At 41.5% G+C, this 20176-nt stretch overlaps 1 protein-coding gene across 3 annotated transcripts in view; it reads left to right on the top strand.

Moving 5' to 3' along the window:
* Positions 1-18415, top strand: part of TAPT1 (transmembrane anterior posterior transformation 1) — a 146143-nt gene extending 127728 nt beyond the window's left edge. For all 3 annotated transcript variants that reach the window (XM_083366918.1, XM_083366917.1, XM_083366919.1), the window contains 5 exons: positions 9460-9519; positions 10538-10606; positions 10943-11019; positions 14168-14328; positions 16655-18415. In XM_083366918.1, the coding sequence (XP_083223044.1) occupies positions 9460-9519; positions 10538-10606; positions 10943-11019; positions 14168-14328; positions 16655-16884 (597 nt within the window). In that variant the 3' untranslated portion in view covers positions 16885-18415. The remainder of the gene's footprint in view (positions 1-9459; positions 9520-10537; positions 10607-10942; positions 11020-14167; positions 14329-16654) is intronic.
* The last annotated feature ends 1761 nt before the right edge of the window (positions 18416-20176 follow it).

Below are 20176 nucleotides of genomic sequence, written 5' to 3'. Positions count from 1 at the left end.
CGGTTTTCCCCCCTTTCAGCAGTGGACTGACCGGAGCCGGCAGTGAACAACTACATGGCAGAGTTACAGGCGATTCATTGTTTGGTGCGACGTCAATTAGAGAAGGCCAAGGCCGATTACAAAATGTTTGCTGATCGGTCAAGGCGGAATAGGCCTCCACTATCGGTGGGAGATCGGGTCTGGTTGTCCACCAGGAACCTACCATCAACACGGCCGGTTAAAAAGTTAGATCACTGATATCTAGAACCGTTCCCAATCGAGGCTGTCATCAATCTGGTCGCCTATCGCTTAACTCTTGCATGTTCCCTGTGCGTGCATCCAGTCTTTCATCGGTCTCTTTTGGTCCGCCGAGCAGAACCTCCCCCATCAGGACATCGTGATGGAGACAGTGCCCCCGAGTATGAGGTCGCCAGCATCAGGGACTCCCTTGGCTGAAAGGTCATTTCCAGTATCTGATTGAATGGAAAGGCTACTGACCAGAGCAGTTCACCTGGGAGGACACGACCACCGTTCATGCTCCTGCTTTGGTGTCTGTTTTTCATGAACAATTCCCATCCCGACCGCATCCGGATCGGCAGACCCGGGGGAAGGGCCCTGCGGTGTGGGATAGTGTTGTGATTCAGTGTCAGCCTGTGGGTTTGGCAGCTGAATCGAACAGTTCTGAGGAGGAGGAGAGGATTGGAAAGCCTGCAGAGGAAAGTTCTGAGGCATTGCAGAGCTCTCAGCCAGGCCCCTCCCGTCTGGTTCCTCCTCAGACCCAGCTGTGTGAGCCTGACAGCTTGGACGAAGACGATTCACAGCTGGCTTTGTTCAAGGACGCCCGAAGCAGGGAGGCAGACAAGCAAGAGTAAACAAAGGAAGGCAATGAGGCACCTCGGGAGGAGGCAAAGAGAAGCCACGCCTTGAAACTGTTTAAAAGGGAAATGTGTGGGAGGTGCTGGTTGCTGAAGGCAACCGTTTGAACAGCTTCTGATTTAGTCATGGTTAGTATTTGTTTTGCTCTGTTTTGGATCTGTTTCGTTTCATTTGTGTAAATAAATTTGGTTGGCTTACTTTCAGCCTATTGACTTTTGAAAAGGGGTTGTCCCTGACATTTCTGCAGGGCCGGTAGTAGGCTGGAACAGAACACATTGCCTTCCCTTTCTCACCTGTGCCTGAATCACTCCTATTGATTAAAAATAGCTAAATATACCATATTTCCTTTTTAAATGGAATTAGACCTTATAAGATTAATTAATTATTATACTAATACCTAGATTGGGGCTGTTCCTAAAGGCGGGCCCGAGATAGGGGTTACTCCTCTATCCTGGTCTTATTAGATCTCTCAGCGGCTTTTGATACCATCGACCATGGTATTTTGCTGCGTTGTCTTGAGGGGTTGGGAGTGGGAGGCACCGTTCTACGATGGTTCTCCTCCTACCTCTCGGGCCGTTCGCAGACAGTGTTGGCAGGAGGGCAGAGGTCAACCCCAAGGCCCCTTAGTTGTGGGGTGCCTCAGGGATCGGTGTTCTCGCCCCTCCTATTCAACATCTATATGAAGCCGCTGGGTGAAATCATTCGTGGTTTTGGGGTGAGGTATCACCAATATGCTGATGATACCCAGTTGTTCATCTCCACCCCAAACCAACCCAGTGATGCCCTCGATGTGATGTCCCGTTGCCTGGAAGCGGTACAGATTTGGATGGAAAAGAACAGGCTCCGGCTCAACCCAGCCAAAACTGAGTGGCTTTACGTACCGACATCTCGTTTAGTTCAAGAGGTTCCATCTTTGATTATAGGAGGAGAGATATTACCTCCCGTTGATAGAGCACGCAACCTGGGCGTCCTCCTGGATTCACAACTCAGTTTTGAAGGTCATATTGGAGTCGTGGCTAGAGGGGCATTTGCCCAGATTCTCCTGGTACACCAGTTGCGCCCCTTTCTAGACTGAGATGCCCTACGTACAGTCACCCACGCACTCGTTACCTCCTGTATAGACTACTGTAATGCTCTCTACATGGGGCCGCCCTTGAAGACCACCCGGAGGCTTCAACTGGTGCAGAGTGCAGCTGCACGGGTAGTGATGGGAGCACCCCGATACTCCGATATTACACCCCTCCTGCGTGAGCTGCATTGGCTACTGGTTGCCCTCCGGGTGAGATTTAAGGTGCTGGTTCTTACCTTTAAAGCCCTACATGGCTTAGGCCCAGGGTACTTGCAGGACCATCTGCTGCCGGGAACGAATTCCCATCGTCCAGTACGCTCACACAGAGAAGGCCTCCTCAGGGTACCGTCGGCTAGACAATGTCGGCTTGCGACCCCCAGGGGAAGAGACTTCTCTGTGGGAGCGCCAGCCCTGTGGAACCAGCTCCCCCCTGAGCTTCGGATGGCCCAAGATCTCCAGTCCTTTCGCCGCGGCCTCAAAACACTCCTTTTCCACCTGGCTGACCTAGACTGACAGGGATTTTAATTATATTTACAATTCTAACTCTATTCTTTAATTTATTTTAATTTATTTCAAATTTTATTTTTAATTTACTGTACAGAGACCTTTAAGTTTTGTTGTTGTTAGCCGCCCTGAGTCCCTCGGGAGATAGGGTGGGATATAAATCCCATTAATAAATAAAAAAAATAAATATTAAAAACTTAAAAGCTAACTTGTAAACTTCCTGATAGCATAGGCTGGGGATATAAAAAGACAATGGTGATTATGCCACAGCATGTAAAAATAATCCAAGTTGATTATGGGGGAGAGAGTATGGCAACTGCTTGTTCCTTCTGTTCAGATTTACAGCTAAGCTGTAACTTTTTTTGTCACCTCTTCTTCCAATGATGGCAGCCTCACTAAGCACAATTGCTTACTGGAACAATTAGTAGCTTCATTCACTTATCTCTCGGTTCTGTCCTTGAGCAAGATTTTAACAGAGAACTCTATCTACATAATATTAACATTTCTGTAATCTTGCATAATGAGGCCATTGCCTGATTTTTATATATAATACAGGTAGTCCTCGATTTACAGACATAATTGAGCTCAGAAAACAGGTCACCACATAACACCAATTTTATGATCTTTTTTGCAGTCATTATATGATGGTGCAAATGGCCATAATTGCTAACCCATTGCCAGGTGCCCAAGATACAATCATGCAACCTGGGGGGTCAGGGAGGGTGTTGGAACTTTGAATCTGGATCATAAGTAGCCCTCGGGAAGTCTGTTGCAACTTTGAACAGTCACTGACTGTTGTAAGTTGAGGACTACTGTATTTTTTTAATTGATGGTCCTTTATCCTTTTTAAAAATACGTGTCTATTGTTACAATATTGAAGTATAAAGGAAATAGGAAAAGGAAATGTTGACGCACAAAAATGAAAAAACAAGATGACACTGTATTTGAATTTATAAAAACCTAGTAAAAATGAAAAAATAATAATTATCCAGCTCTTCCTTGAACCACAGTTTAGACACTTAATAATTGTTGGTTCTATTTGAGTCCTAAGAACATATGTCTAAATTTGCCTTGCTATGTAGTATATTGTATATAAGGAAGACATTTCTGCTTGAATTTAGTTTAACTTCCATGATGGGTGTATATTGTCAACTTAGGCATTGCAGCTTATTGTCCCATTTTAGTTTCTCTGTGTAATAATGTAATCAATATATCTCTTTTCTGGTATTGTGCTACATTTATTTTTGCTGCAATAAATGTGTATTGTAATATTTACTAAATCCTTAGTTTTGGCCTTTATTATAGATAGGTCAAAACTGAATTATTGATACAGGAATTTTCTCTAATCTTTTAAATTACTGTTCTAGGCATGATTGAAACTTCCAGTTTACGTAGGGGTTCCATTTCAGGAGCCATGCCAATCCCAATACGAGGGGTCTCTCCATGTCTGATGCCACAATAAAGCTTAGGATTTCTTATGAGGTCCCATTCTCTATCGGTTCAGTGACAAATGTCACCCCCCTCCCCTGGCTACTGGCCTCTCCAGCTGGCAGAAAGCCACAAGTACTTTAAGTTCTCTGAATTGCAGATCTGTTTTCTCGACTAAGCCAGGGCTGACCAGGCATCTGGTGCAGCCCGAGTCCAGGAGGGCAACCAGGTTCTCCCTATGCCCAAGAAGGCACCTGTAAGGACCTGCCTCAATTAATTAAGCTTCCCAAGAAAGCAGAACTCTTGAAACTTGCATTGTCTCAACAGGAACTTTTATTGGAAAGTATTGACAGCAGGATAGTAAGGCAGGATCAGAGGATTTCCTGCACGAAATGTTAGATTAAACAAACAGATCCAATCCATAGGTGTCAAATTGTTGTGAGAAAGAACCAATAAGGTACCGTTCTCAAGGTTGTCAGGTTTCTCTGCGGCTTCTTCCCTCCACCTGGAAATAAGGCAAATGGCCAGAGGCTTATTCCATTCTCACCCCAAGAAAGATAGTTCAAAGAGAATAGAACAAAGCAAAGGAAATACACTACAGAATACCCATAGGTCCCCCTCTCCTCATCAGAATGGCAGAACCCGAAAAATGAAATGAAAGGATAGGAAAGAAAGGCAAAATGCATAGGGGTTCTAACAGCACTATCAGTTTAGTAGAGAAAGTCACGGCTATCACAAGGTGATTTACCAAGGGGTCATCTGTGACATTGTCACATCCTGCCAGGCTCCTAATTTATGTTATCAGATTCTCACACCACTGGCAGGTGATGGGGTGAATTCATCAACCTCCAGTCCTTCTAGGATCCTCGGGGTTGCTTTTCCCATTTTCTTTGTGGGTCCAGGAGTGGCTTTTTGTATCGGGTGTGATGCTTGGCAGTCAGCTGCTCTTGAAGCATTTGATGGAGCAGCGGTGTGGGCTTGGGTCCAGTCCCCCTGGCTTAGGGGTCTCTCTCTTCACTGCTGGGAGGGACCATCGCCACCCGCAGTTGGGGAAATTGTGGGATCAGAAATTTCAATTGGAATTAAAAAAAAAATTCTTCGGCTAAGAAGGTGCATGGGGTGTCCCTGGAGATGTAGGTGTTATAGAAGTTGTCATTCAGCCCCTCTTGGAAACACTTTTATCAGCATGTCTTGTGGCCAGTGGGTTAGTCTGCATGCCAGGCTATGGAATTCTTGGGTGTAGGCAGCCATGGGTCGCCAACCTTGGTTTATCATTTTGATTCTTGTCCTGACCTTCCAGTCTGTGAGGGGATCATCAAATCTCTTCTGGAGGGTTGTTATAAACCAATTGAGGTTGCACAGCTCTGGGGCATCATTGTTGTGCAGGGCAACCATCCACTTCATGGCATTCCCCTCCAATGCTAGGATCACACTTCTCACCTTGATCTCTTCAGTCGGTAGGTTGGCCCCATATGCCTGCAGGTAGGTTCACACTTGGGTTAGGAAGAACAACAAGTGCTTTGGGTTTCAGCTGAATCTCACCCCCAAGCCGGTGATCTGTGCTCTCTCCTCCTTGGTGGGCAGCCCAGGCAGATGGCAGTAGCTGGGCCATTGGACATGGGGCTGGAGCTGGTTCCAGGGAAGCAGGCACTGCAGCAGCTACTGTGGTGGGTGCAGCTGCACCATCATCTGCCTGGCCCTGCACCAGTTGAGCAGTTGATGGTGCCATTCGAGCTAGAGTTTCACTCCCCTGGGAGGTTGTCAAAGGCACCCTTCAGGAATTCAGTGGCCTTTTCGACAAGCACACCATTGTGGTCTGGTTCGTCCCTATCCTGAGTGAAGGTTCTTCCCAATCATCCTTCTTTCTGACCCGCAGTGAACATAGGGGTTTCATCTGGTTGTCGCAGCCCTCTGCCCCCCTAGCCACTTGGGATAGTCAGTTGTGGTCCGTTGGCTGCCAGGAGAGCTAGCAGCAGAGTCAGACGAGTGGGAGGGGAGCCTGGGTCAACTTGGCTCGCAACTTGGGAGTCCTCCTAGATTCACAGCTCTCTTTAGAAGACCATATTGTAGCTGTAACTAGGGGGGCGTTCGCCCAGGTTCGCCTGGTGCGCCAGTTGCGGCCCTATCTAGACCGGGATGCCTTGCGCACGGTCACTCATGCGCTCGTGACCTCTCGTCTTGATTACTGCAACGCTCTCTACATGGGGCTACCCTTGAAGACCACTCGGAGGCTCCAGCTGGCACAGAATGCAGCCGCGAGAGTTGTGTCGGGGGTCTCCCGATACTCCCGTGTTACACCTTTGCTCCGCGAGCTGCATTGGTTGCCAGTTGTCTTCCGGGTGAGGTTCAAGGTGTTGGTAATGACCTACAAAGCCCTCCATGGCATGGGTCCAGAATACCTTGTGGAGCACCTGCAGCCGGCGTCAACTTCCCTCCGCCCAGTACGCTCCCACAGAGAGGGCCTCCTCAGGGTGCCGCCGGTCAAAGAATGCCGACTGGTGGCCCCCAGGGGGAGAGCGTTCTCTGTGGGTGCACCGGACTTATGGAACCATCTTCCGGTAGAGCTCCGGATGGCGCCCGACCTCCGCTCCTTCCGGCGCGACCTTAAAACCCATCTCTTTAAGGAAGCGGGCCTGGCCTGATGGGATGGGGTGGGTTTGTTATTATGACTTTAATTTTAAATTTGTACTATGGGCATTGTTTAATCATGTTTTAATAATTTTAACTTTTGTATCTGTCTTTTACGTATTGCCCTGTTAACCGCCCTGAGTCTCTTGAGAGAAGGGCGGTATATAAATTAAATAAATAAATAAATAAATAAATAAATAAATAAACTTCTGAGCCTTTGGAATCCTCTGACAAGGAAGCAGAATCAGAGGCAGATGCAGAGCCAGGGCTGTCTGTCCGTGCCCAGGTGCATAGGCAGCTAGCTGTCTTTGAGGCCTGAGATGAGTGAGATGGGGCCCATCCTAGATGCACATATGCGTAGAGAGAAGAGCAATGGAAGGCAATAAGCCGGCTCTCAGGGAAAAGTAGATGTTAGCCAGCCCCTCCCTGGCTGGGAAATAAATAGTAGGGGTTTGGGAGTGGCCTGTTGTCACAGACAACCATACTTGCTCTGTATTTGAGGTGACAACTGAGTCTTCATGCTGGGAACTAATAGGTAGTGAATTTGCCTCAGCCAGTGTGAACAGGGACTGTTTCTGCTTGGCTTAATCCTTGAAAGACTTTATCTGGAGGTCTCAAGTGAACAGAGACTGTTCTTGCCCTGTGTCAGAAGGGGAAAAGACTTTCGTTTGTGACTACTTTTTGGTTTCATCTACCCAACGTGAACAAAGATTGTTTCTGCCCTATTTTAATAATAGGTGCTTATTACTTGCGAACACTGGGTCAGAACAGTCTCCCCCCAACCTTTTATCTCCTGATCGTTCTTTTGTGCAGACATCTCAGGCACGGTCCTCACAGTAGAGGCATGTCTACAGGTTGACTGAAATTGCAGATCTAGCTTAATGTCAGATGTGCCTCAACTTAGTCATTTAGGAAAGAATGACCCTTGACCCCATTTGGTTGAAGTGATAGGTTCTTTTACTAATGTCAAACAGTTGCAGCAAAAGTAAAGCTAGATCTGAGTATTCCCGTGCAAAGGTTACATTTCCCCCCTTTCCCTGACCAGTTCAACAGTGTCTAATAATATTCCATTTTGATGTTTTGGGAACTGCTTTGATGCTTGGTACCTCTCAATGTAGTTTCGTATTCCGTTCCCAGGCCAGGCGTCCTTGGTAGCTGGCTTATTCTGGTTTAATAACTCTGGTTCTTATCAGCTTGTCTCCTTCCCCATTTGTCTTCCCCTTCACAGCCTGAGCTTAGCTTCCCCAAATTCCTTCCCCTCCCTTTTTTTCTATTTATGGCAGGATGCCAGCAAAGCGAAGAAGCTGAAGATAGCAGACCTGACAATCTGACCACAAAGTTTCTTATAAGAGCCTTTGTATTATTATTTTCCTACTGGGATATATTTAAAATGTTCCTAAATTAAGTGTACCAGCAGTGAATTACCACTGTACTTTCAGAGTAGCAGGGTATGGCTCCTCTGTCTTTAAATTACAAGATGAGGTTCTGTTAACACAAATATTATCCAACTTTCCTTCATTTTTAAAACTATTTGAATTGCAACACTTTCAAATAAACAAGAAAGAAAGTGATTTTCTTTTTCATTGTGTTTGTATGCCCTGTGGAAGGCAGGCTCACATTGAGGATGAGTTTGTTGCTGCTTTCAATGATATAATAAAGGAAATTAGCAAATTCCCTAAAATAATAATAATTTACATAAATATGTAGCATCTTTTAAAAATGTGCTTAATTTCCACCACCCCCCTTGAAGGTTTTGAAAGCCATACTATTCCAGATCTCCAGGATTTTTGATAGTGAATCTGAATTGGGTTTACTAACTTTAAAACGGAATCTCATTTTAGAGCCTTATTTAAAAACTTGCACTATAGTCTTTCCTAGGTTTTAATCCCATTTTTCCTATTTTGGTATAATTTTTTGATACAATTTCTATACTTTAATTCCAACAATGACTTTGAAACTTCTAAATGTTAGAGTCTGTCTGTACCTGGTAGGCTGGAGGAAAAGGCCTCTCTTAGCTGTTCACTGAAAGAAGGGGACAGAATGGTTATTCCTCTCTCTTCATCAAATCACCCAGCTCAATTGTGTAGAAAGAGAAAATAAGAAAATCCACATTAACAATATCCTTCTGAGTGTCATTAGGGGCATGTGAAACCCCAAAATGGGTTTTGACCGCTGCCTGGAGCCCACAAACTTGGTTCTTACACATCTCTTGGTTCCTTGGAGTGGATGATCTAGACACTTCCTCATCTTCTATCCTCCTTTTGGGTCTGTGACAATTTGCCACAGCCAACTTGCCATCACCAACTTGCCACAGGACAACTTGCCATAGGACAACTCATTGTGGGACAAAAGTTATACTAATATTAAAGAAATTATGGAAAAGAATCATTAAAGAAAGGATGCAAAATGAACAATAGAATGAAATGTAAATGGTAAAAATTAAAATAATTTTAATTTATTTTAATAATTAAATAAAATTGTTAAATTTTCCCGCAGTGAGTTATCCCCCGGTGAGTTGGACATGGCAAGTTGTGTCACAGCGAGTTGGCCATGGCAAGATGGCTGTGGCGAGTTAGCCACGGCGACCTTTCCATGGCTAGTTGCCGCGGTGAGTTGGCTGTGGCAAGATTTATTTATTTATTTGTTTGTTTGTTTGTTTGTTTGTTTGTTTTTATATACCGCCCTTCTCCCGAGGGACTCGGGGCGGTGTACAGGCTGCCCTCCTTTTAAGGATACAAACACTTACCCCACTTATTATCTCTAGTCCAATTGAAGCAACCAAATGGTTTTATTTCCATCTTTTTTAGTATTTTGATTTCTGTACATGTTGTCCCTGGCTATAAATATTCAAAAGCAACCAGACTGAAAGGTTTTCATAAGCACATTTATCTATCTTTTCTCTCTAATAATAAGTGCCTGCCACTAATCGGTCAAATGGTTAATCAAAGCATTCGCATATGTTTTCCTGTCCCCAGGTTTATAGTGAATACAAAGCAAGCCTTGCCTTTGACTTTGTTAGCAGTCGGCAGAAAAATGTAAGTGTTGGATTGAAGTTTATACATCCGAGCTTACAGTATACATCCTGTTTTTATTCAGACAGCACACATTTAGTTAGATTTGCTTGCAATTTAATTTTATAGTATGAAGAAACTGGAAAAGCATTGCAATTGGAGAGCTCAATATATATAACTTGGATTTCTGAAGTTGAACTTCCAAAGACATCCCTGTGGCTACAAGCACATAAATTAATTTCCAGTATTCCTAGGAAATGCATTTCACTTGCACTATTTATGTCATAATGAACTATGAATAAAATATTGTGGGAAATAATTAAACCTAGTTTTAAAACTATTTTATGCTATAGAAGGTCCCAGGGCCTTCCATTAAGATAATTTAGGACTATCAGAAAACTCCTAATGACAAGCACCGGCTTCCTTTTTTTCTTCACCCTCCCCTCCATTGTCTCTGCTCCTGGACTCTGGCCTCACACCGAACAGGGAGTTGGCCTGCTGCCCCACACTAGGCTTCCCCCCTTTCCCGCCGCACACTAGGCTTCCCCACCCTGCAATTGGAGAAGCCGTGCCAGTGCCATTTGCCTCCTTCCTGCCCCAGGCCAGGCTCTCCAGGCCAAAGGGCACAAGGCGGAGGGCAAGGGGCCCATTGGTCAACCAAGGAGGAATGCTGGAGGCAAATGGGCGGAGGTGGGAGACTTGAGGAGAAGGAGGCATGGCCAAGGTTGGGAGCCAAAGGATCCTAGATCCTCAGAGTGGCCTGCAGGTTTATTGCTTCCTGATGCTCTGCCAGCAAAGTACCCATCAAAGTACAAACCCCATCAGATTTCCTTGTGTTTTTCAGCCGAGTTCTGCCCCTGAACTCCTAATATCTGGCAGTCTGCTGATCAGTTGTGAACTGACTTTTAATTCCCTTTGTGAGTGTGATTTTAAAGTAAATCTATTTGCAATATGTAACCATGCTTAGACTTCTGAGACTTCTTAGTACTTCAATGTTTTGCTTGTTCTAGTGCTTTTTTCATAGTCTGCTCTCTACCTCCAGGCATATACAGATTACAGTGACTCTGTTTCCAGGAGAATGGGCTTTATTCCACTCCCATTGGCTGTTTTAGTAAGTCATATTTTTTCCCACGTAGTAGCTAGTGAAAATTACTCCAGAGGATGAAATAATATTTTCCTGAGCATGTTAGTTAAAAATAAAATAATATTGACTCATGATTTGTAGGCTTGATGAACAAGATTTTCAAGTTAAACTGAGATGGCCCTCTGTACTGGGTTGGAATGTGTGTTACTGTGTGTTATTGAAATAAAATTGTATGCAACTGCTATCTGTTAAAATAATTTAAGATGGGATATCTTAAATATTACATGATATTTAAAGTAACTTAAATAATTTGAATCATCCCTTTTTAGAAATAATTTTAATCCCTGTTATTTTTCTTTCTAGCTCATTAGAGTTGTTACAAGTTCTGTAAAAATCCAAGGGGTCTTGTCCTATTCCTGTGTAATTCTTTTCTGTTGTGGGTAAGTGCAAACCAAATAATTGTGTAAAGCTTATCTGTAGGAAAATCAGAATACCAAAAATCAAGATATAATTTACTTCAGTAAGGCATTTGATAAAGTAGATCATAACCTACTACTCAATAAGATAGAAAAATGTGGGTTAGACAGCATCACCACCAGATGGATTTGTAGCTGGCTGACTGGCCGTACTCAGCGTGTGGTCCTCAATGGAACTGCATCTACATGGAGGGAAGTGTCTAGTGGGGTGCCCCAGGGCTCTGTTCTGGACTCAGTGCTCTTCAACATCTTCATAAACGATTTGGGCGATGGGATAGATGGGGAACTCATCAAATTTGCAGATGACACCAAGCTGGCAGGAATAGCCAACACTCCAGAAGAAAGGCTTAAGATACAGGAGGATCTGGACAGACTTGAACACTGGGCACTATCTAACAAAATGAAATTCAATGGTGAAAAAAGTAAGGTTCTACATTTATGCAAGAAAAACCAAATGTACAGGTATAGTATAGGGGTTATCTTGCTTAATAGTAGTAACTGTGAGAGGTATCTCAGAGTCCTAATGTACAACCACTTAAATATGAGCGAACAGTGTGCTGCAGCTGCCAAAAAAGCCAACACAGTGCTTGGCTGCATTAACAGAGGGATAGAATCAAGATCACGTGAAATATTAATACCACTTTACAATGCCTTGGTAAGGCCACACTTGGAATACAGCATCCAGTTTTGGTCACCATGATGTAAAAAATATGTTGAGACTCTAGAAAGAGTACAGAGAAGAGCAACAAAGATGATTGGGGACTGGAGGGTAAAACATATAAAGAACGGTTGCAGGAATTGGGTATGTCTAGTTTAACAAAGAGAAGGACAAGGGGGTACATGATAGCAGTGTTCCAATATCTCAGGGGCTGCCACAAAGAAAAGGGAGTCAGGCTATTTTCCAAAGTGCCTGAAGGCAGGACAAGAAGCAATGGATGGAAATTAATCAAGGAGAGAAGCAACCTAGAACTAAGGAGAAACTTCCTGACAGTTAGAACAATTAACCAGTGGAACAACCTGCCTCCAGAAGCGGTGAATGCTCCAACACTGGAAGTTTTTAAGAAGAGACTGGACAGCCATTTGTCCAAAATGGTATAGGGTTTCCTACCTGAGCAGGGGGTTGGACTAGATGACCTCCAAGTCCCTTCCAACTTTTATTATTATTATTATTATTATTATTATTATTATTATTATTATTATTATTATTATTATATTTTCTTACAATGAAGTTCCATTTTGCTATTAAGAATGTATCAACACAACAGAGTTGGTAATGGAATATTAAGTACAAAGATTTAAGTTTTTATTATATAAATAAAATGTTTAGAATTAGGAGATTTCTTAATTTGACTGTTGTTGCTTAATCCCACAGGTTAAATATCCTTTTGTCTCATTTAGCTTTTTAGAAAATATTTTTAATTAAATACAATACGTGATGGAAAAAAGTACACAAAATTAGAAGAAAAAAAGGAAATAAAAGCATACATGATATATACTTCAAAATGTATACTTGTAGAAATACACATATTAATAAAATGATTCCATGATATATTACAGTCATCCATTATTGATTTATATTAATCAATTCTGCAAACAGTTCAATATTTGAAGCAACACATTTGTTTCCAAGTTTGGACAATGTCTTTATCTAATATATTCATTTTGTGTTTCCAAAAGTCAACTCTCACATTAAAACATGCTTCCTATTGATTGATTTTGATTTGATTTACGTGCCGCCCATCTCATCTGGAGGCAACTTTTGCTAAAAGGTTAAATTTCTGAAGAGAGTAAAAATGCATTTCACAGAATTATTACCCACCATAATTCTTATTTTGGAAGCAAATCCTGCTACTTTTAATGGAATTAATTTTCCACTAAGTGCACTTGGTATCATAACCTGTTATCAATGCTCAATTCATGATTCAGTTAAGATTTCCAGATGTTGGTAAACTATTACAATAGGAAATTTCATACTGAATAATAATAGAAATTCATAAAATATTTTATCAAATTAGTACACTCTTATCCATCTGGCTTGTACATGGGAGGCACAAACCTCTCTATTCTTGGGTGTGGAAATACAGGGAAAGGTGTGAGTGTGTGTTTTCCTACACTGATGCCTCTGACACACTCAGTATTGCAGGGTGTTGACATTAGAGTATGATGGTAATATGCTACAGAATAATTATTTGGGAGGCCTCCTTGAAGTTGGACCCAGTAACATCTGCCCCCCCTTGTCCTTAAGAATAGCACAGCTGGGCGGCTGTTCTTCATCTGCCTCAGGCAGCTTTTTGCAAAAAACAGGACCAGGTGTCCACACAGCCTGGTCAAGGCAGGGAAACCCATCTGAAGCCCCTTCTTCGAGGTGCATCAAGTTCTTTACCAAATTGAATCCAGGCTCCCTGATACAAATCTAATACTTTTGCCCTATATGTCAGAATCCATTTATATCCCATTCATAAATCCCTATCTGTATGTTCTAAAATATTACATCCCTCACTGGATTCTGCCATTACCAAGGAGGAGAAGAAAATATGTTAATTGGCTATCCTTATCCATTTGTTGCAAGGGTGTTTATTTCAGCCTGCCTGGAGGCCGTCATTAGACCAGGGGAAGAACCTGTGAACTGAGAAGAACAAAGGAAGGGAGGGGGGGAGAGATCTGGTTTGTATCTCCGATTAGAATCTGAAAGGGAGGAAGGAAATGTTGTAAAGGCATGGAAGATCCCTCTTCCCTTGGAAGGTTTTGACACCTGAACCTTAATTGATCCGGGACTGACCAAATGGACTGAGGGGAGGGGGTTTCACTCGGGGATACTTTAAAAGTTCCAACCTGTAACACAGTTTTCAGATCCTGTCCAGATTTCCCACTGACAATTATGTTTTACGTAGTAAAAGTTCCTTTTGGACAAATTCTGTCTCCAAGAGTTCTTCTTTCCTAAGACATGGATTGGGTTGGGACCTGACACTATATTTCTAGTTGATGCACAGCAGGGTTGATCAGATTAAAGTAGTGTGTATCTGTTGTTCTAATAGACAATTTGAGGAGGCCTCTGGAGGAGGTGAAATTGTTCAGGCCATGATAGCTAATCCTGTGTGCTTATTGTTCTCAGTTTAATATCACTTAAGGTACTCAACAGCATTGTATTGCTGGGAAAGTCCTGCCACTATGTCAAAGAAGCAAACATGGAGGAGAAGTTGTTCAACCCACCTCCTTTCAGCACCCCAGGAAAATCTGTTGGCAAACCACAGAGCAAGTACAAGTCTCCTCAAGGTTAGTAAAACCTCAAAATGTTGGCTCCAGTATTAAGCATAGGCATCTTATTGACTCATTATAAAGTGATTGGTAGCATATAAGGAGCTAAATCTTCATAGTTCTGAATAAAACCAGCTTTGGACATTTCTCTCTCAGAAGAATTTTGCAGGGTTTGAAGTGCGTATGAATCCCCAGTAGACCTTTTATTGCTTCAGAGTCTTCAGACCACCCTCCAATGGTAGAGCCAATATTTATGGCCTGTGCGTGCACACTCATGCATTGCGGGGACATGGTATGATCTTAAGGACAAATGGGGTACTCTAAAGCTTGCATCCCTTCTGAGCCCCTCCCCAAATACCAATTTTTCCTGTTGTCTGGGAGTTGTAACAATTCAGCAAAACTTGATAATGGGCCTCAAATGCTACCATTGGATCCTTCCTAATAATTTGGCTCTGTTTGGTTTAATGTCATTTTGAAATTTTGCCACCACTAGAAAACCAAAATAAAGTCTGTCCTCCCAGAATTGATGCAATAATTGATGGGAACATTTTACTGTCTGAGAAGCTTATCCTTCTACATAGAAGTAAAAAGAGCAATCTTGGTAGTCAGATTATCTTTATGAAGGCTCATTGAATACAAACCGTGGCTAATTTTGTGCTTCTACTGTAAGAAGTATAGATTGGTACAAAGGAGAATAGAAGTTTGATCCAAACTCCAAGTACAGGGACTCCACATGGATATTTCAACTGCCTTGTGTTTTGGTGAGAAAAATATTTCAAAACATATCAGGTGCACCACCATAGAGAATAGTGATAACACATATCTTCCTTGCTTGCTTTTCACACAGGCATACAAGAAAGTAGGGTGATAGTTTACATGGCCCTGTTACAGAAAAATTGGCCAAGGGAACAATTTGTAAGGATAGAATTAAAAAAACCCATTAAAATCCCACAGTAAAACAATGAAAGCACACTCTGTGCCTGTTTTTTCATCTTGCTTTATACAAGCAGTCCTAAAACTGAGACCACTTAAAGAAACCAGCCACAGCAATGCATTCTCTTTAAAACCACCCATGAACATCACAGCAGCCAATATTAAAATGCTCATCTCTGGCAGTTGCATTAAGTTTTCTTCTTCATAAGGCACACTTGCGTTTTTAAAGCTCAATGAAACAAAAAAAAATGCTATCAGCATTCTAAAATTTCCAGGCATAATATTCAGGATGCAATTCAAAATTCTAACTTTCCTGTGGCACATTTTTAACATGAGTGTAGAGCTTACCTGTCAAAGAAGCAGCAATCGTTTTCCGAGTCCCAACATGATTTTCTGTCCCAAACATAAATAATTGCTTGTTGTTTCTTTCCCCTTCCTCTCTTTATTGGCTCTAGCCAATGGCAATTGTACCTGCTATTTAATTTGCTAATTTGCGCTTTCAATTTTCTCTGCAGGAATAGTTTACATAACTAAATAGATAGATAAATAATGGATCTAGGAAACAATCAAAAAAAGCAAGCTGCAAGAACAGTGTTGTTTAAATAATCTCATTTGTCCCAAGATTACAGTAAAAAGTGGTGCCCCATCTAATTTGGGTAAAAAACAGCCCTTTCCTCCCATTTATTCCATCTCTGATTAGGAAGCTTCCTATTTGATTAAAGAGCACCAACTTCAAGAAGATGTAATTCTTTAATATGACCTTTAAAGCTTTTCCAAGTTAGTGGTCATAATTACATGCTATAATTATGTAGGTCCCTTGTCCAATGAAGATGTGTTTTATGCTGTCCTGTGCTAAGCGTTCCTATTGTTATGATAATGGAGACAAAACTTCATCTTACATTTTTGTGTAATGAGTTGTTCTACTAAGGATACTCAAACAACATTCAAGATTTCACGTTGTGAGTGCCTCTACTCCTCCAAGCTTTCTTATTTATTGACTGAATGGTCCTATATGAAAATGGTATCACATGTCATCAAAGAACCCAAAACATGAAACTTAAGTGTGGAACACTATCATTAACAAACCAAAGAAAATGTATGACTGAATTCTTGACAATCCAAACAAAGTAGTTTGAGTTGTCTTGTGTCTTCCCCCAGACAAAGTGCTACATTATATTTTTGCAGCAAACCCAATGAAAAGCATGATAGCACCTTTGTATCTGATGAAGAAGTCTGCAATCCATTTGTTAATTTTGAAAATAGCATAAGGGTTTTTGTTGTTCTTTGGACTGCCTTGTTCCTCCCCTTTGAAATATATTTTATTGGTAGACACTGCACTAGAGTCTTTAAGTCGGTGATTACAGTGATCTAAATAGACAACAAAATGAGTTTGTGCTTGTATTTCACACAGGACTTTCCACTGAGGAAGGCTTCTCTGCTTCAGTGACCAGTCAGCCTGTGCAACCAAAGGAAAATGTAGCCCCCCAACTGGTGACAAGTCCCTCTGATCAGTTTCTGACCACTCCTGACGGAGATGAGAAAGACATATGCCAAGACAGTGCAGAATCCAAATTCAGATCTACAAAGAAAGATTTGTTGGAGATAGACAGGTTTACCATTTGTGGAAATCGAATTGACTAGCTGTCTCTGAGTAGGAGACTGAGCAATAGGAACAGAAATGGCTGTCAGTGACAGACAGATGCCAAATAGGCATACCAATATTTATTTAAAACTTAAATTATTAACAGCAAACCTATTCACAGGATTTAAGCCGGCTTGAACATGGAACAAGCCTCAGTTTTGTAACCTTGGTATTTTGAAAAATGATTAAAAAAGAAAAAAGAAACCACCAACAGTTAGACAGAGTTACAGTGTCGCTTTTCTGGAAAGAATGTGTGAGCTACTTTAAACCCCTTTTCCTGTATGAATCTGCTTCCTTGACATAGTATTTTTTGCCCAGCCATAGAGAATTTTTAAAAGTTCTTGAGAAGCACTTGCTTTTATGAACAGATCTCTCCCTCAATTAAAAATTTCTCTTGCCATTTTTCCCAGATTTACAAGAAAATAAATAATCAGAATAAACTTACCTCAGGAGGTGGCTCAAAATGCATTTCAGCTACCCAGAATGGACCATCCTTAAAATTTTACCACTCGTTTTTGTCATAAATCTTAAGCTTTTAAAACAGAAATTGATCATAACAAGGAAAGAATTAAATGATTGAAGGAACAAGAGATCAGGAGCTTATCTTTGCTCTTTGGCATTTTAAACATCAAGGTAAAAATCATTCTGCTTCAGTTCTAGCTACCAGCCTATTCACTGTGCAATAATTTTCTCAGCATTAAATATCAAACAGCTGAAGAATTTGTGGGGTTTGGTTTTTTGTTTTTTTGTTTTTTGCTTTGGCTGGAAAATTTGCATGTCGCCAAAATGACAAACTGAAATAGATTTTCCTGAAAATTAGCTTTATGAAATGCTTGGTTTTGAAATACAAAGCAGCTTCACTTGATGCTTATAAAGGAGCACACAGAAGATTAAGACAGGAATTATGGTTCTTTTTAGCTCAACATATTTAAGAGCAAATCTATACTCAAGGTACTCCATTCTTCTCTATCCTCTATGCCTAAGGAACATAATGCAATATCAAGTGTCTTTTTTTAATAAGAAGGCAAAAATATGTGTGTTGAATAATAAGCAAATCTTTGGCAACTTATTTAGCTCTTGCAGAGTAGCCAAAACAAATGTTTTAAAATGCTAATATTTGAAGTCTAGAATACATTTATTATATCCCCAGAGTTGAGAGGTTGAACACGTGGGAATGGTATCCTGACAAGCAGGTTTCAAGAAAGAAGGCAGTATGGATAGTCAAGTGTTTCTAATAATTTTCTCCCCATGCTGCCAACCTTCTTGACCAGCTTCTCAACTTAAGAGTACCTTGTGGGAGAAATATAAAGCTTGATGTTGAAGTTTACAAGATGATTAATTTCATAGACGTACTGCTTCTCGCAAATTTGATTCATTAAAATTCAATTCAGAACATTTGTTAAATCTTGTAATTTGATTTTATTTACATGTAGCTGAAAGGAAGCTTGGAGTGACCTTTTCCTTGTAAAATAATTATGTATGGATTTTATAAGTGCATCTTGTGTGTCAAAATAAAAGCTCAATTTTGTAGCCTTTGTTTACAAAAACAACAACAACCAGATATTCAAGACTACCAGCTTTTTTGCTAGAAGGAATTTGAAGGATGTGGAAGCAAATGGAGCTCTACTACAGATCCATCCATCCATCCTCAAGTATTTTACGCACAAGTAGGAGAGATAATTCTTCCAGCAAGAGCCCTAAAGATTGGTGAGGTGCCCATGTTTATGTGGAAGATGCTGTTGGCAGGTTTATGCACATGTGACTACAAAGGACCTATGGGTCCCCTTGTGCTGTTGGAGCTCTATATTTCTTGGCTGGAATCCTGGTTAAGGCCCTCTTGGTTTTATCATTTGCTAAAATTCCATTGGCATCAGTCTATGTTGACAAAATAAGCTGTTTTTACCATTTCAAGGGAATTTTCTTTGCTCCAAGAAAGCAAAAATTGACCTGAATATCTGCCAAACAACATAATTTCAACTAAAAAAACTAAAAAACCCCAATTCATTAGGATATCCTTGTTTTTATTTTTCTATTTTGTATTCTTTTGATGATAGGTTTTCGATCACACTTAGCAGAATTGGTCCATTACCACTGTCTATGATTTTTATGCAGCATATATCTCATTGAACACAAATCAACTTTTAATAATTTAATATCCTGCATTCATTAACTCACTGTAAGTACCACTCACAAACACACACACACACACGAAAGAATAAAGAACAAAAACATATTTAGCTAACAGTGGCCCTGCCCCCAAATGTATCCAATGGGCCCCTGGCCACCCTAACTGAAGGCTTGAGACAACACTAGGACTGTAAGGCTTTCCAGAATGCCAACAGGGTAGGAGCAACACAGATTGCTGAGGAGTGCCTGTTCTGTATAACAGAAATGCCAAAAGTTGATATTGTTTATTTGAAGGAATCTGGAGGATGCCAATTCTGATGGCTTGTATTGACTGGCAGAATCTGTAGGAGGTAGGCAGTCTTTCAACCATGCCATGTAGGGCTTTATAGGTCATAACCAGCATTGAATTATACCTAGAAGTACACTAGCAACCCATGCAGCTCATGAAGTAGGGATGTCATGTGGGCATAGCAAGTCATGCTTCATTCTGAACTAGTTGAAGCTTCTGAGTTTTCCACTTCTCAAGGGCAGCCCATGTAGAACATATAATAGTCAAATTGTGAGGTGAGAGCATGAGGGAAAGGTACTCAAACCAAGAAAGGGCACAATTGGGTTTGATAGTTGTGCAAGAAACAATGTAGCCACAACTGCCATCTGCTTCTCAAGCAGGAGTTGTTAGCTAAGGAAAAACCCCAGCTTATGAACTACTCAGAAATGCAGAAGTGCTCTCCGATTCAAGGTTGAAGATGGAATATGCCCAGATCTACTGTAGGTAACCTGGTATGACATTTGGTAGGATTAAGTTGGGGGCAGTTCCTCCCCATCCTGCCCCACAGTCTCTAAGCATTAGGATAGAACCTTAAAATCCTTACTTGAGTGACCTGGGGTCAACAGATAAAATCCTGAATTCTAGACTTGTGAGTGATTTTGCCCATGTTTTGTGCAGATATTTAACAAAAGGAGAGAATGTTGAATTTTGTGGCCCCTTTCCCCCCCCCAAGAAGAGATCTGGGAGTGACTATTCCTCAGCCCACACAGCTAGAACTAATCAGTGGGAAGAGGAGAACCAATGAATCCCAGCTGCTGAAACTGATCCAAAAGAATATTGGGTTTGACAGTATGCATTACCTCTATATTGGCTCCACCATAAATAAAAATAGAAAT

This window comes from Vipera ursinii (genome assembly GCF_947247035.1).
Source record: "Vipera ursinii genome assembly, chromosome: 7".
NCBI classification, from domain to species: domain Eukaryota; kingdom Metazoa; phylum Chordata; class Lepidosauria; order Squamata; family Viperidae; genus Vipera; species Vipera ursinii.
This window is presented reverse-complemented; position numbering and strand designations above follow the sequence as displayed.